This window comes from Medicago sativa, chromosome 3 (assembly GCF_051527215.1).
Source record: "Medicago sativa cultivar Bolivia chromosome 3, Bolivia_mono, whole genome shotgun sequence".
In the NCBI taxonomy this organism is placed as follows: domain Eukaryota; kingdom Viridiplantae; phylum Streptophyta; class Magnoliopsida; order Fabales; family Fabaceae; genus Medicago; species Medicago sativa.
The window spans coordinates 81,653,719-81,669,730 of NC_140751.1; the positions used below are offsets into that span (position 1 = coordinate 81,653,719).

The following is a 16,012-nucleotide window of genomic DNA, read 5'->3' on the forward strand; positions in this document are numbered from 1 at the left end:
CACAATCCGAGAAAGACACAATCACGAATTAATCGATCTGTGCCAACGCCGCTTTGCGTTTCTCCGGTGGGAAAATATTCATGTAAATCAGAACAGTTGTTTTCTATCTTTTCCACGTGTCGCTCATCCACCAAACTACCGTCTCTAAGTATAAGACATTTTCACAAAATTAAGATTTTTTTTTTATTAACAAAATTTAAAAATTAATATTTGTATTAAAGTTGTTTTTAATCATTACTATTTTTACAATTTTATTTAGGAACCAAGCAAATTTGGACTGAAAAACGACTTAAATTACTGTTGAGATCATTTAAGTTAGGGAAAATTACAAAGACCTCCCCTAAAGTTTGGTTAAAAGACACACACCTCCCCTCTAGTTTTAAAAATATAGTAACCTCCCCTCAATTTAACTCTGTTAAACATCCGTTAGTTTACTAACATTAGCTAGCCTTAGTGCTATAAATTATCCCTCACTATATGATTGAATGCATCCACAACACTAATTCAACCCACCAATATTAATCCAAATCTATAGACATGGCAACATGAAATGATGTGATGACACTATATTCCTCTTCTACTTGTTTTCATTTATACTAATTAGTTTAAATTATTTGGACTACTGTATTCATCCCTTCCCTGCTTTTTTTTCTTCCAGTTTTTTAATTTAGAATTCCTCACATAGATTGCTGAGGAATTAATTCTTCCAGTCTTGATATGCAAAATCGTGCTGCAAGTCTTATACCTTTTGTCATCAGATATATCAATATTTCTACTAACTGACATGAATCTCACTGATAGAAATTAACTGCAAGTACCTTTAATTATCAACAGGTACATAGAACACGGCCATTTATATGATATCATGATGCCTACATAGAAAATCAGAAGTCTAAAGATCCGCATTGTTTGCTCTCAATGCTCTTTGTTCCATGGCTTTCATTTTATTCCTTGCAACCAATGGCAACCCGACTCCGTCCAATTCTCAATTTAAGCAAACCTCGATTCAATCCATCAAGCAGAACACAAGCTTTACACGATTTCTGTACAGGTTCAGTGGGAGAAGGGTATCTTCAAGTCTATTTGCATTTTAACAGAAAGATAACACTGTTAAGAGAGTGTTAAAGAGAAGGGAGGAATCAATCTATTTAATAAAAACTTAAGGGAGGTTAGTATCTATTTTAAAACTAGAGGGGGTGTCTTTGTCATTTAAAGAAAACTTAAGGGAGGTTAGTGTAATTTTCCCTTTAAGTTATTTAATTATAATAAGTTCGTTTTTAACAATTTGATAAATTTTATAAAAATGAGTGTATATAATTAAATGGATGTAGGTTGTTAACTTACACCTTATTGATTTTAGGTGGGTGTAGCTTGTTAATTTACACCTTAGTGTTTTTAGGTGGGTGTAAATTAGCAGCCCACACACACATATATACAGCTTAAGTGGGAATATAATTCCACCTACCATTAAATTGTAAATACAAACAATTGAGTGCATCTTACCCAAACATTGTGAAGGAATATCCTTCATAAATATGATTGCAGAGAAGAAAAAAATATGTTGTAACTCCAAATTATCAGTAGAAAGTACTTTTTCTTTGCAAACATCTGCAAAAATATCATTTTAGTCTTACATGGTAATTGAGGGAAGAGTGATAAATATGGCAATTAAATGATAGACCAAAAGTCCAAAACAATATCTATTTAGGAACAAGTAGATCATAGATGTGATATTTTATATGTTTGCCATTCATGTTCCTAAAAAATATGTTGAAACTTCAAAGTCTGACCAACCAATAGAATGAGACCTATGATACATCTCCACCATTGGATATACAAATCTCTCTAAATGAATACCTATTTTCTCAGTCCATAAAACTATTCAAAGTTTTAACCATACCTATTTATTTAGTAGGATCTAGGGAATTCTTGTTGCAAATGCAGAATTCCTATATAATTAAGCTTACTACACAATTTCATTACGATAAAAGATATTAATCTATGGGATCCATGGTCAATTGGTCATACCATTCTCATTTAAGTAATCAATAATTTTTTAAACTTTTCAGAGTCCTATAAACAGAAATACACAAATAATCGACATGTAAACAGGCAAAAAAAATAATTCTTATTTTTAAGTAGATGGATGTATTCTTGTGAATAATTCAAGAAATTTGATATGAATGCTTTTTAACTAGATTTCTATATCTTGTATACAATAAATTTTACGAAAAAGAGAATCAATATTCCTTCTATGTCTCGATCATCCTATCCACATAGAGGATTCATGGATGCTTCAAGTGGAAATCATTTAAGTACTATGTCAACCATCTTCAATAATCCTTCTTTGGATTTCTTCCAATTTTTACAGCCACCTGAAATTTCAGAAAACTCAAAAAGTGCTCCAAATGTGTTTGAGAACAATATTTATTAGTCTATTACTTTTTTCCACCTTGATGGGTTCTCACGCGCCCTATTATACACATAAAATATTATTTTATTAATATAATTGATACATTTACAATAAAGTTGAAGCTTAAAGCTTATTACATAGAATTATTAAAACACCTAAAGCTAAACTAATCTATTAGCGGGGCAAAACTAAATTTGCAGCACAAGAAGATCCAGGGAGGGGGGAGGCTACTGGGTAAGGTTTGTTTGGAAGGCGAAAGAGACCTTGATGGTCAACCTTGCACCAGAAACATATCAGTGTGTTGCCTTCCCCATTGACTGTTGATGACATGTTGTCACTACATAATTTTTAATGTAAAATCATGATATTTGGAGTTAACAAGCAAACATAAACATTAAGAAAAGCAAGAAAAACTGAAGAAACTGAAGAATTGTCAAGACCTTGGAAAGACAAAGAATGAAGATTTAAGAGGCCTCAAAAGACTTACAAATGGGAGGAATTCTATTCCCAAGTCATGAGGAAAGTTATTCCCAAGTCATGAGGCAAGTCTTTGGAGCTTCGGGAGAGAATATATCTTCTCCTGGATTTTCTAGGGTATGTTTTTATCTTTTATATCTTGTTTTTAGTTACCATGTGTAGCTAAATCTCTTACAAATTAGGTTTGAGATGATTATGATGTAACCCTAATTGAACCATGTTGCTGTGAAACTCTATTATTGTGAATATTAATCTAGTTTTATTCAATTCAATTGTTCTTAATGCTTTTTATATCATGATCAAATATAAACATGATTTCATGAGAATGAATGACTACTGACCATAGCTTTCAACTTAGACCTAATTGAATTGTTCAAATAAACAGGGTTAGTATATGAATGGATAATCGTTTATTTGTGATATTAGGTTAACATTTTTAAAACCTTCAAATAATATTAGATCACCTAAGGAATTAGAGATTGTAATCTCAGAAGAGGGTCGTAAGTCAAGGGATTGATTAGGGCTATTTAAGTTAACCATCGCAAAACTAGAGAAATATTCATGAGAACTAGGTGCAGTGTACCAAATAGGGGAACTCAGAGGATTCGAAAGACCTGATCTCATCCCTCTCTATCTTTTATAAACAACCTTATTTCATGTTATTTACTTTTTATGCACAACAAACCTACTGCCTCGGGCACTAAAATAAATTTTACACATCCTATTTCATAACGCTATTGTTTAATTGATATTAACACGGTCCTCGTGGAAACGAACTTAATTGTATTACTTCGATAGTTTTTAGTACAATTGCTAAAAGTTCTATCAACCGTTCATATAATCTCTAAGTTTCCAAAATAGCCTCTTTTTATGAAAGGTCAACGATGAAAACACATTGCGCATAGAAGGAAGATAATCTCTGAGTTTCCTTCATTCTTCACTTCACCTCTTTTCTTACATTTTCTTCAAAAAAAAATTAGTTTTTAAGGAGTGTTTGTGGTGTCATGGTCATTGTTGACCGTTCATATAACCCCTGCAATTGCTTTGAAATTTATGTGGGGGTTATATAACGGTCAACATAGACCTTTGACATTAAAGAAAACGCAAAAAATCACATTTTGAAATTGTCCGGATTTCGTTCGTCGGAAATGCTAACAATCTGGTGGTTCAGATTACATAATCCGGACTAGATGTATTTTTGTTATTTTTGCAAGGCGTGCGAGAACATAGGAGGGTGGGAAAAGTAATAGTCTATTTATAATGGTCCAATCCAAGACAATTTCTGCATCGATGATACCAATAACTAGAGTATTACTTTTCCCAGCCTTTCCTCGCGCGCCCTATTTTTTTCCCATAATACCCCTAGTCCGGATTATATAATCTGAAACCATTTCGGAATATTAATTCCGGATTTATTCGTGTATTTTTGCACTTCATGCACCCTGATGGATGATGATGCCAGTTATGAACATATTGTTTCAGATTATATAATCTGAAAAGGGTAGATAACTTCCGGACTATATAATCCAAAAAGTGTAAATCACCCCGTTGAAAGTCAACAAAAGGGGGTGGTGGACGAAGGTTTCGGATTATACAATCCAGAATGTGGTTAACCTGTCCGGATTATATAATCCGGATTGCATCAGTACAGAGGCAGAAGCTATCTGTTTTGGCCGAGCCTCTTTTTTGGCGCATTAGCTTGCTTCTAAACAGACATACCATGCCGGTTACCATATGTTCTAACAGTAACATCAACTTATAACGTAACAATTATCAACACGACATAATTTTCAAACAAAACATTAATCAAATATAATTAAAAATTATCCAAGATTAAATAACATTAAAAATTATCCAAGTGTTACATAATTCAAAAGCATTCAAAATGTTCAAACATAAACATAAAATACAATACTATCAGCCCCTAATAACTACACCCCCAGCACCTCTGCCGCCTCCTCTGGCCCCACCTCTGGCGCCTCAGTAGCTCCCCGACGACGGTAAACTTTCCCATCATGCACCTCTTTCAACGCATCCTCCAAATGCTGCCATTCCTCAGTCCCTTTCGGCACCAGACCACTTCTCATCACAGTATAGATGTGATCTCTGATGCGGCTCATCCTTCCACTAAGCTGTATGTACCCAAGGTCTCCATCCTCCTGAGCAGCTCGTGCATCAAGGACCTCACGCTCCGGTGGCCTCGACACTGGTACCGGTATGTCAGGAAGAACCATGCGTGGATGGGAATGGCGATAAAACCATTCTATGTATCCATCTAATACCTCCACGCCATGAACTGCAGTCTCTCCCAACTCCTGAGGTGTCAGCGCATAATCAAGTGCACGCCGAAAGCGGTTTGTGATCTCCGCCAAATTAACATCAACAGGTGCACTCTGAACGGGATGTCTCGGTATGGTCTGAACCCACCCAAACTGACGAAGCACCATCTCCGGCAGATATCTCACCATGCGCTCTCCGCATCTCAGCCATCCAGAGTAAAGGCTGACCCGCTCAAACTGACGTGCCTGACGGTGCACTCCATATGGGGCCATGACAACCCTCGTCAAATCCAGCACATCTAGATAGTTTTTGTAGTTGTCCACTGTGCCTAAACCAGACAGTGGTAAAAAAAGCATCGCGCGTGGATACTGATTCTCTACATATCCTTCCCAGACATCCTTGCTTCCCATACCTGGGAAGTGATGAAACACCCAAGCATGCACCAAAGACAACCACATATAAATATACAAACCATATACACTTACATTTGAAAAAATAAAACATAGTTTTTAATTTATACCTGCAAAAAAGTCAGGTATCCTGCCACCTGACTGCAGTTCCAACGTGCAGCATTGTTGAACTCCTTATACAAGTGAGCTAGTGCCGCAGCTCCCCATGAATAACCAGCAACAAGATCAAGGTCTCTGAAGTACTTCAGGTAGACAACATCCGCAGCCCACTGGCTTTTGTCACTGAAGATTGTGATCCCCACCAAGTATAGCAAATATATGCGGACATCCTGGTCCCGCATCCTCTCCACCTCCTTAGTCACACCATACTCGGCCGTCAAATCCCTCTGTTCCTTCAAACGATCCTTGAAGATCCTCTCCAAGTAGCTAAATCGGCAATGTGCACCTTTGGTCTTTTCGACCTCAATAAGAGCATCACCCGGATCAGACCCCAAGTACAACTCCATCCATTCAACCGCCTCATCCCGTGATATGGACCCGTGGGATATGAGCATGCCGTCAATGGGGATATGCAGCAAAGAGGCCACATCATCAAGGGTGACTGTCATCTCCCCAAACGGAAGGTGGAAGCTGGAAGTCTCCTCGTGCCACCTCTCCACAAAGGCACAAATCAGACTATGGTCAATCATGTTGTAGCTGGTATCCTGGAGCCAACCAAGGCCAGTGCCATGCAATCTGTTCTCCCACCACCGTCCAGCCATGATAGATTTGTTTTCTTCAGCATGCATCGCTTCTATCTTCTTTCCGTTGCTGATGCATTTTAATTTTCCACGCCACTGCTAATAATTAAAATTAATAAAGTGAGTTTAAACTCATGGCTTCACAAACAGATTTAACATTACATAAACAGGAAGTTTCACAAATATCAACATCATTTTCACACAGATTAACATTAATTAAGTGAGTTTAAAGTGAATTTAACATTAATAAATACCACGCCATCAGCCGCCTTCCTGGCCACGCGCACATGGCACTTCCACAGCAGGCCAGTCTCGTGTGGGCCACCGGGATAGTCATCTAGTGGCTCAGGGTCCACCACCTTCTCCTTCTTCTTTCGCCTTCGCCGTGGCTCGCCATCTTCCATTTCCTCGTCCATAGCCTGCAGCTCCTCCTCAAGCTCCTGCTCCTCCATATGCTGCAATTCCACATCAGGTTGCTCCTGCTCCATGTCCATATTCTCTTGCTGCTTCGGCTGATGCTCGACATCAGCACGGCGTCCTCTAGCACCCCGACGCCTTGGAGGAACACCACCTTCCTCCTGCAGCCGTCGGAGACGCTCTCTCCTTTGGGAAGTATGCCCTGCCTCCCTTACGCGCCGAGTATTAGAGGTTTAACCTTCTGTTACATGCACACAAGACAATCAGCACAGAAAATTACAAAACAGACGGTCAAAAACCAATACTGGGTGTTTCCGGAATTTATTTTCCGAAATGCAACAATACAGTCCGGAAAACGAATTCCGGATTGCTTCAGTTCATAGGAAAAAAAAACGGAACAAATTACTTGCATGCATACAGAAATTGAACTAACCTTCCATGTGACGTTTGTCAAGGATTGAAATGCGGTTCGTTTGAGCAAGATTTCACCGATTTTGGTTTGATTTTTGCAGTTCAGATTTTGGGATTAGAGGGAGAGAGAGAGTAACTGAAAAGTGAAACTGTGAAAATGAGGGATGAATGCCCTTTTATACTTCGAATGTGTCCGGAATATGTAATCCGGACCAGAAGTTAATTGTCCGGATACTGTTTTTCGGAGGGTAATTTAGTCATTTTTGCAGAGCGCGTGAGAAGGGCATAGGGTGGGAAAAGTAATACTCCAATAACTATGACTTGGAAGGTCTAAACCTTGATCCAATGTCTTCAATGGAAACTTATGACTTTTCACAGTTTGATTTTCTAACTACAGAAAGTGGTTGGATGTTAGACAACATGGGTAATACTTGAAAATTGCTGTTGACACATTAGAGAAGGCTGGGACACACATGTAAAATACGCTTTTGCCCCTTCGGCAGTTAACTGCCGAGGAATTAAAAATCCGGCTGCAGTTAACTGCCGAGGAAATCCTCGGCAGTTAACTGCCGAGGAAATCCTCGGCAGTTAACTGCCGAGGAAATCCTCGGCAGTTAACTGCCGAGGAATTAAAAATTCGGCTGCAGTTAACTGCCGAGGAAATCCTCGGTAGTTAACTGCCGAGGAATGAGAATTTTTTTCACTGTTCATCTTCTCTTCCTCTATCTCGGAAGGACAAGTTTGAAAGGGAGAAGAGTAATGGTGGCATTTAGTATGGGAATGGGATGTTGTTTCCAACCATGGGAAAGCTATTTTTCACCACTTGATTAAATAGGAACACTGATTTAATCATAGACTACCCACACCATATCTTGCTTACATTGTCTTCAACCTCATGGGATTGAAACTAACCCACGTCCTCCATTTTCTTTCCTGCTCAGTCATAGAAACATCAAAAATTCATACTAGATTTTTTCTTCTCCCAATTGTTTCTAAAATAAGACTTATTCAAACTAATTGTCTATTTATTTATCAACATCTAATTTAAAAGAAAAAAAGCATCAAAATCAAAATTACTCAGAAGCAGATCTGGTAATAAAAAATAAGTAGAGTTTGAAGAAAAATTTATTTACGTATAGAAATGATAAAAAAGAAATTGGTTTCTTGCTCCTGTAGATGTGTTTTCTATATTTGGGGAGATTTATTGGAGTTTGATTCATCTATATTATTGGTACCGATGCTTATAAGTTTGCTGATGGTGACAACATAGTCCCTCCTTGTTTCCAAAACTCAGCTCAAGTTTATTCCTCGGCAGTTAACTACCGAGGAAATCCTCGGCAGTTAGCTGCAGCCGGATTTTTAATTCCTCGGCAGTTAACTGTCGAGGGGGCAAAAACGTATTTTACATGTGTGTCCCAGCCTTCTCTAATGTGTGAACAGCAATTTTCGTAATACTTTGTGGAACATGGATTCTCTGTGACAATGTACCCGAAAATATTACTACTACTAATAATAATAGTTATACAGATTCTATTAGTATACTGATTCTTAGTGACTAAATAGTCTCGTTATTAGAGATTAGTAAAGTGTACGGGTATTAAGGTTATTAATATTGATTATGACTTATGAGTGTTGAGTAGTTTTAAGGATCATATTTATGGCGCCGTTTTGGGTGGGAGACCTCCTCAAGTCTCCTACCGTAGGAGAACTTTTTTTTTTTTATACAACTAATATGATTTTTTTAAATGATACCATAAATTCTATTATGTTCTTTAACAATTAATTTCTTATGGGTCAAATAACATTGCAGTAATTATATAAAAAAAATGTTTTTTTTGAAAAATTATATAAAAAATAATTAGATTGTTAATATTATTGAATATTTAAAGATATTAAATGGAAATTATCAGTATTAATTAATGTAACGTTTTTATTAAATATTTTTCTCCTATATATAAAATAATCTGTTAAATAGTCTAATTGTGGATTTTATTTGTTTATATACGCGAAAACAAATTTTTTATGTACATATACAAGAACGTTGATATGATAAACTTTTGAAAACTCATAACTATTTTTAAAATATCAAAATTAATGTAGTGTTTCTATTAAATAAATTTTAATTTTATATGCAAAACACTAATAAATATTTGCACCGCACTCGTTGAGGCTTTTATATAGACAAAAGTCAATATGTTGATAATCATAAGTGTACACATTAATTTCTCTGCAAATTTTTCTAAATATATATGAAAAGTACCAAAATTACATCATTTTTTGAATTTACTCAAGACAACTAAAATCTATTGCCCAACTATTTAGTAAAGGTTAGTGTTTTTCTGAACACTAACCAACCTGTTTTATCTCATTTTATTTAAATAAAATAATAAAAAAAGGCAAGTGAAATAAATAAAGAACTGAAAAAGTAAGTACAAATCGGCCAAAAAATGGTGGATCACTCAAATATGATTTTACAACGTGTCATTTACATGTTTCAAAGCCAAAAGAAGCAAAAGCTCATGTGGCCACTCACGATGAGTCATGATGAACTACTCGTAATTCACATGCACTATGGTCTATGGTACACTTTGCCTCCTTTGTCACCAACAACCTCATTTCCTTCTATCTATGCATTCAATCAATCTCATATACACATATACCTCTACATACATATATCAATACACATAACAAAGTAACGTTATTAGAGTACTATGAGTAGTAGTAGTAGTAGTATTGCATGCAGAAGAGGATGAGACAATATAATAACTAATTCCCTCTCATTCACTTCCAGTTTGCAGTTACCATGGAATATAGTGAATTTGCCTAGAAGAATTAGTGAGACTATTCATACCCTCACAACCATTCAAGACTCAATTCCAACCAATAAAACTTTGCTCTTATGTACTACATTCCCTGCCACAAAAAACAATATTATAAACCAAGGTTCTTATTAATGTACTATATATTTTTAATTATTATAGAAAACAAAAGTAAGTACTATATCATATATGCATTTTTTGTCAAAAAAAAAATCATATATGCATTTCATAACTGATGAAGTGAACTTACTCTGAGCTGAGGAGATTTCTGAATATATGCACATCTACGGCCTAACGAGCAGACGCTGATCCTTCCATAGTTTGTTTGGTTTAGAACAGCTTTGTATTTTTGTTTCTCAAGATGATTGGAAAAACTTTGAAACCTCTCTATAAAGTTGTTCAGCTTCAAATGGTTTTGAAACATATCCATCCATCCCACACTTAGAGCATTCCTGGTGTGTAGCCTGCATCACGTCTGCGGTCATAGCCAAAATGGGTAGATGAACAAACAGTTCTCTGTCTTTCACATTGTTTTCGATCTCTCGAATTCGACGCGTAGCTTCAAACCTGTTGGGAAATGGTTATTAGCTAACTATGTGCTAATATAGAATGATATGTGTTATTGTGTGCATTGATTGTTTTCAATGTAATTCAAAAAGTGTGCTAAGTTTTGCAATTGGATTCCCTGCAGTCAAATAGTCGCACATCATTCACATGGGACGTTTGATCTTCAATTAGACAAATTGTATTCTAACTTCACAAAATAGGTCAAAAACAGGAAGTTAGAATGTGAATCGTCCAATCAAGATCGAACCGTTCATATTCACAAAAACTTGAATCTGTGACTGCAGGCAATCCATTTTCATCCTAGAAAGAGTTTTCAATGAAATTTAGAATTTAAGTTCAAAAGATAATTATCAAGATTATAGAAGAAAGAATCTAATGCATACCCATCCATTTCAGGCATTTGAATATCCATGAAACATGCATCAAATTGATGGGGTGGCCTCAGCATAGTGATGGCTTCTATTCCACTGCTTACACAAACCACACCAGCTCCATATTTTTTCAAAGCACCAGCTGCTACCGTGCGATTCACACTATTATCATCTACAATAAGAATCTTTCTCCCAGAGAGAAGATGCTTGAGAGACAAACCCTGATGTTCTCCGTTTCGAGGATTCCCTTTGTTCCCAACACCCATTGCTCTTTGTAGTGAAGCCGCAAGCATACTTGCTCTCAAAGGTTTTGTGACAACTGTTGGATTATGAAGACATGATGCCGTAGAACTCGCTCTAAAAGAACTACTAGAATTAACGAGAATAAATAGTTTTGGAGGAATCTCTTTTCCTTTATCAACTTCAACAACTTTCCTAATGTTATTCACAAAGTGCGATGAAATACTCGAGTCTCTTTCCCAAACCTCTTGTTCAATCAGGACCATATTGATAGATGCATCCCCATCGGTTACGGTGGACAAACCTTGCTTCAAATCTGAAACTATTTCAACACGAACGCCAAGCCTTTGTATGTGATATCTCGACACTTCAGCACGAACGGGTCTCGGATCAATAACTAGTGCAGCCATACCATTAAACTCTGAGGTTGCAGGATGAGGTTGGTTATTGATTTGTTGAGTTTGAAGCTCATTTGAATTAGGACATGCATTGGTGAACACAGCTGTAAATGTGAAAGTGCTTCCAATCTTCGGTTCGCTCACAAATCCGATTTCTCCATTCATGAGGCCCACTAAACACTTGCTAATGCTTAGACCAATACCAGTTCCTCCGTGTTTTCTCGAGATGGATGGACCTACCTGCATGAATGGAGTGAATATCATCGGCTGCGACTCTAGAGGAATACCATCGCCTGTATCCTCTACCGATACAATCAAACTGATGAGATCATTGGAGGAGGTGGACGAGAAAGAACCAAGAGGTCCCTCGTGACTGAAGGCTCTGAATCCTTCCCAGCTGCGGCGACCATCAGCAACTGGGAAACCACTTAATGTATGTTCTGCATCTTTTGAAGTAGATTCTCTCTCAACTTCTATTGAATGGAAAACCTCCTCAACAAGATGGATAGTCACAAAGATATGTCCTTTGTCTGTGAACTGCCAAACAATTGCATATTTTAGTTTTCATATTTTGACTTGTAAATTAGTCCACAAAAGGAACGAGTTTAAAGAGGTTTGATAGGACTCAATGGTATTTTACCTTAATCGAGTTACCCATGAGATTTGTAATTATTTGTCGAAACCTTCCAGGATCACCTATAAGCTGTTGAGGAACCTGATCCGAGACATAAACTGCTAACTTTGCTCCCAAAAAAGAATAAAACCAAACACGTAAAGCCTGTTAAGTTATGATTCTGAAAATTTCAACATGGTGGTAGAAGTGCATCAGAAGAATAGACAGATATATTATTACCTCTACTCCTTTTCCTTGAGATTTCTCAGAAAATAGCGATAACACATCGTCCATAATTGCTCGTATATCGAACAGCACAGCCTCGAGCTCTATCTTACCAGATTCAATCTTTGCCTGGTCCAAAACTTCATTTATAATTGACACCAGAGCTTTTCCACTGCCTTGTGCGGTTCTGACATATTCTTGTTGGGTTACATCTAGATCAGTGTCCATGAGCATATTCATCATCCCTGAAAATCCAATTTAAGAGCATGGTCATGGATGAAGAAACCATAGATATACTCGGGATATTATGTATACAGAGAGTGAGTTTTCAACTAACCTAAAACACCGTTCATTGGAGTTCTGATCTCGTGCGAAACAGTAGCAAGGAACTGCAATGTTGACAATTGATTCAGCTCATATCATTGGTGTAACTTGAGCCTAAATAAATAAAAATTTAATAGCGACAACAAAAATTGCAGACCTGGGATTTAGCAACATCAGCTGCTTCAGCTCGTTTTTTAAGCACCATCATCTCTTGGTAATCATCCTCTACTTTGGCAATTCGACTCACAGTTGCATGACAAATATGTCCAACAAGGAGTGCAATAACAAGGATGCCAATTGATGTACCCGTCGCCAACCTTGGAAATGGTGGTTTCTGTTTGAACCTGTGTCAGCATCAACCTTAAAATATCATAACAGTTTAATCAATGTAAAAATTAGTAAACAATCCCTACCACGCGACCCCAAAATAGTGTATCACAAGTTTTATAAGGCTAATATATCAAGTTTTTAGATAACATATCTTGTACTTAATGTGAGATAGCATCATTATCCTATTGTAACAGAGTATGCAGAACTTTGCAGATATACTCTATTCGTTATGATAGAAGTCTCTGCAAAAGATCAGCTTAAAATTTGATTTCTAAGTACGGATTTCCATTATTTCAAAGTTAATTCATCATAAGGACAGAAACTTATTTGGAAAAAAAGAGCTTTCTGCTGCATTTTTCTTACCTGCAGTGCATCTCATGCTTCCTGAAAGGATCTCCAAAGTTAAGAAAGCTCACATGATAGAACTCGTCACCTGATACATCAGAACCATACATGGGAATTGGGTGTGTCTGATTTGTTGTATCATACACATTAACAAGCACGGTTTGCTTGCTAGCAAGTTGCTGAAGCAATTTCTCCACTAATGACTCTATTTCAAACACCCCACCAAGATACCTGCATAGCAGTTAGTTAAAACATTAACCATGTTCATGAATTGTTTACGCCAAATCGAATAAAGTTGCTCACTAAATCATTTACTTCAGAACTTGAAGTTAGCTAATTCTGATTTAGGCCAAGTTTGGATAAACAAGTTAATTAAGCGCCTAAAGCGCAAACACTTATCATATAAGTGTTTATTTATAAGCTATTTCTATACCAAAAGATAAAATAAAGTCAAACTATTTTCATATATGCTTTAAGCTGTTTTCATAAGCTACCCAAGATAAGCTTATGGAAATAAGCTGAAAACAACTTATGGTCAAGTCATAATTGTTTGCATAAGCTCTCACAATCAATCTTACAAGTTCTTATGCTCAAATAAGTGAATCTAAATAGGCCCTTGACAAATTCCAAAACATATACACACCCATCAGTTGCTTGAATCCTTTCATTTGGGGTAGCATTTGATGGAAGATCTCTCTTGTAAACAGCAAATGTGAGGATAACTCCTAAACGGTTTGTTTTCAACAGCCTAAAAGGGGCAGTTAAAACCCCTTTGCCTGATTCTCTTGCTCGCAACACATTTTCACGGTCTTCCTGTATATGAACAAGTTAAGAACAGCGACTACAAAGTACAAACCATAACTCCACATATAATCTCACAAGAAACTTACCTTTCCAGAAAGCACATCAATAGATATGACATGTGAAATTGTATCTTGTGCAAAGATGACAGGAGCATATTCTTCATGGATAGGGGATGGTTCCAATTCATCTGGTACATAATCATCCTCATGAACCGGGTTCTGCTCCATGGTATCCATCCTCTTAATACTCCACCCTTGTTGCTTCTCAAATTGTTCCCTTTCAGATTGAAGCACCCTTACAGCATATGCAACACCACTTGTAAGTGGCCTCTCAAAAGCAGTTCTTTCTGTATACTTTGCAAAAGTTTTCTGCATGTTTTACAACTTGTTATGTTCATTTGTTAACATCACACTACTGATATCAGCTTCATAGATAAAATATACATTTACTTCATTTCTATTCAAAAACATAAATTCAGATGAAAATGAAGACTTAAAACTTGAAAATCAGAAGGAAAAGATAAAGCTACTACATAGTACATAATTGAAAAACTAAGTGATTTGGCTCAACAGGCTAATGAACTCATGCTAAAGACGAATTGTTCAGGAAAACTCGAGTTTGAATCCTGACTTAAACAATATTTGTCCATACTTTACTTACCTCCTGACTCAATTATCAGGAGGGTTAAGACAAAAAAAAAAAAAAAAAAAAAAAAACACACGAATGAATTAGATCCTTAATTGCAAGACAGTGAGTAGTAAGATTAGGTACCTGGTCAATGGCAGAAGGATTCTTAGCATGATGGAAAGTTGAGATCAGAATAGACATGGCTTGAATATGATTCATACTAACATTAAACTGATCTTGTAACATCCTAGCTCTTTCATCACACATGCTAGCTAAAGTCTCTTTCCTCTTTTCAGTGTTGTGTAAGTTAATACCACAAAAGATCCATAGAGACACTATAAACCAACCCAAAACCCATGCCAGCAACAATTTCCTCCACAATTTTCTCCTAACTCTTTTAGAACCAATACACTGATAATACTGTTGATGGATTTTACATGTACTTCCCAAGATCTTCTCCCAACATTTAAGCCACATCTTTCCACCATCTCCTAAAAATCCCATCTTTGTGTCCATACTAATGAACCAGTTGATATAAATTAAAGATACAATCCAGCAACATAGCACTAAAAGTAGATGCCCCACTTTTAGACTAAACCCAATTACATGTAACAAACTCATCCACAACAGTAACCAACACTAGTGAACAGAAATGAACCACCACCTTCAAACTATATGAATAGAAAAGAAACATGAGACATGACAAGTTTGAGAAGATGCTATCTTATCCAACCAAAAGAAAAATAGCTTTAAATTCAAAATGGAAATGAAATTCACACACGCCTTTAAAAGAATCAAAGAATCATTAAGAGTTTCTAATTCCAAACATGAATTGATACTTGTTGTTATCTTGTCAGCCACAAGCTACCAACCAAGAAAAGAAGGGCCAAAAACAAAACATATAAAGATTCGTTTTTTAGCACACAACACAGTGAACAAAATCCAACACTACCTTGTTGCAGTGTTCTTCAGCTAAGATTTTTCCAAAACCAAACAACGTAAGCAAGGAGAAGTGTTCAAGTTTTAAAAGGAATATGTTTTTGTGGAAGACAGTGAAAGGTTCAAAGACATAGAAGTTAGAAGAATGAAACTCATAGGAGAATTTGCAAAAGACAAGATAATAGGAATATGATGGCAACAATGTTTTCTGGTATTGGCCATTATCTCTTTTCAACTATCCACTCAAAAAAAAAATTAATAA

At 36.4% G+C, this 16,012-nt stretch overlaps 1 protein-coding gene across 2 annotated transcripts; it reads right to left on the bottom strand.

Annotated features, from left to right (window-relative positions):
* Nucleotides 1-9,574: 9,574 nt before the first annotated feature.
* HK3 (histidine kinase 3) lies at nt 9,575-15,953 on the bottom strand. 2 transcript variants are annotated; one of them, XM_085754639.1, is made up of 12 exons: nt 15,764-15,953; nt 14,956-15,482; nt 14,271-14,552; nt 14,024-14,193; nt 13,399-13,611; nt 12,863-13,049; nt 12,719-12,770; nt 12,397-12,626; nt 12,184-12,282; nt 10,918-12,080; nt 10,218-10,534; nt 9,575-10,061 (listed from the first exon to the last, which is right to left on the bottom strand). In XM_085754639.1, exons 2-11 carry the CDS (start codon nt 15,430-15,432, stop codon nt 10,324-10,326), a joined length of 3,084 nt encoding a protein of 1,027 aa, XP_085610765.1. In that variant the 5' UTR covers nt 15,433-15,482; nt 15,764-15,953; the 3' UTR covers nt 9,575-10,061; nt 10,218-10,323. The 2 variants fall into 2 exon arrangements, with proteins under 2 accessions (XP_085610765.1, XP_085610764.1); XM_085754638.1 differs by having other exon boundaries at nt 14,956-15,953.
* Between the last annotated feature and the right edge of the window lie 59 nt (nt 15,954-16,012).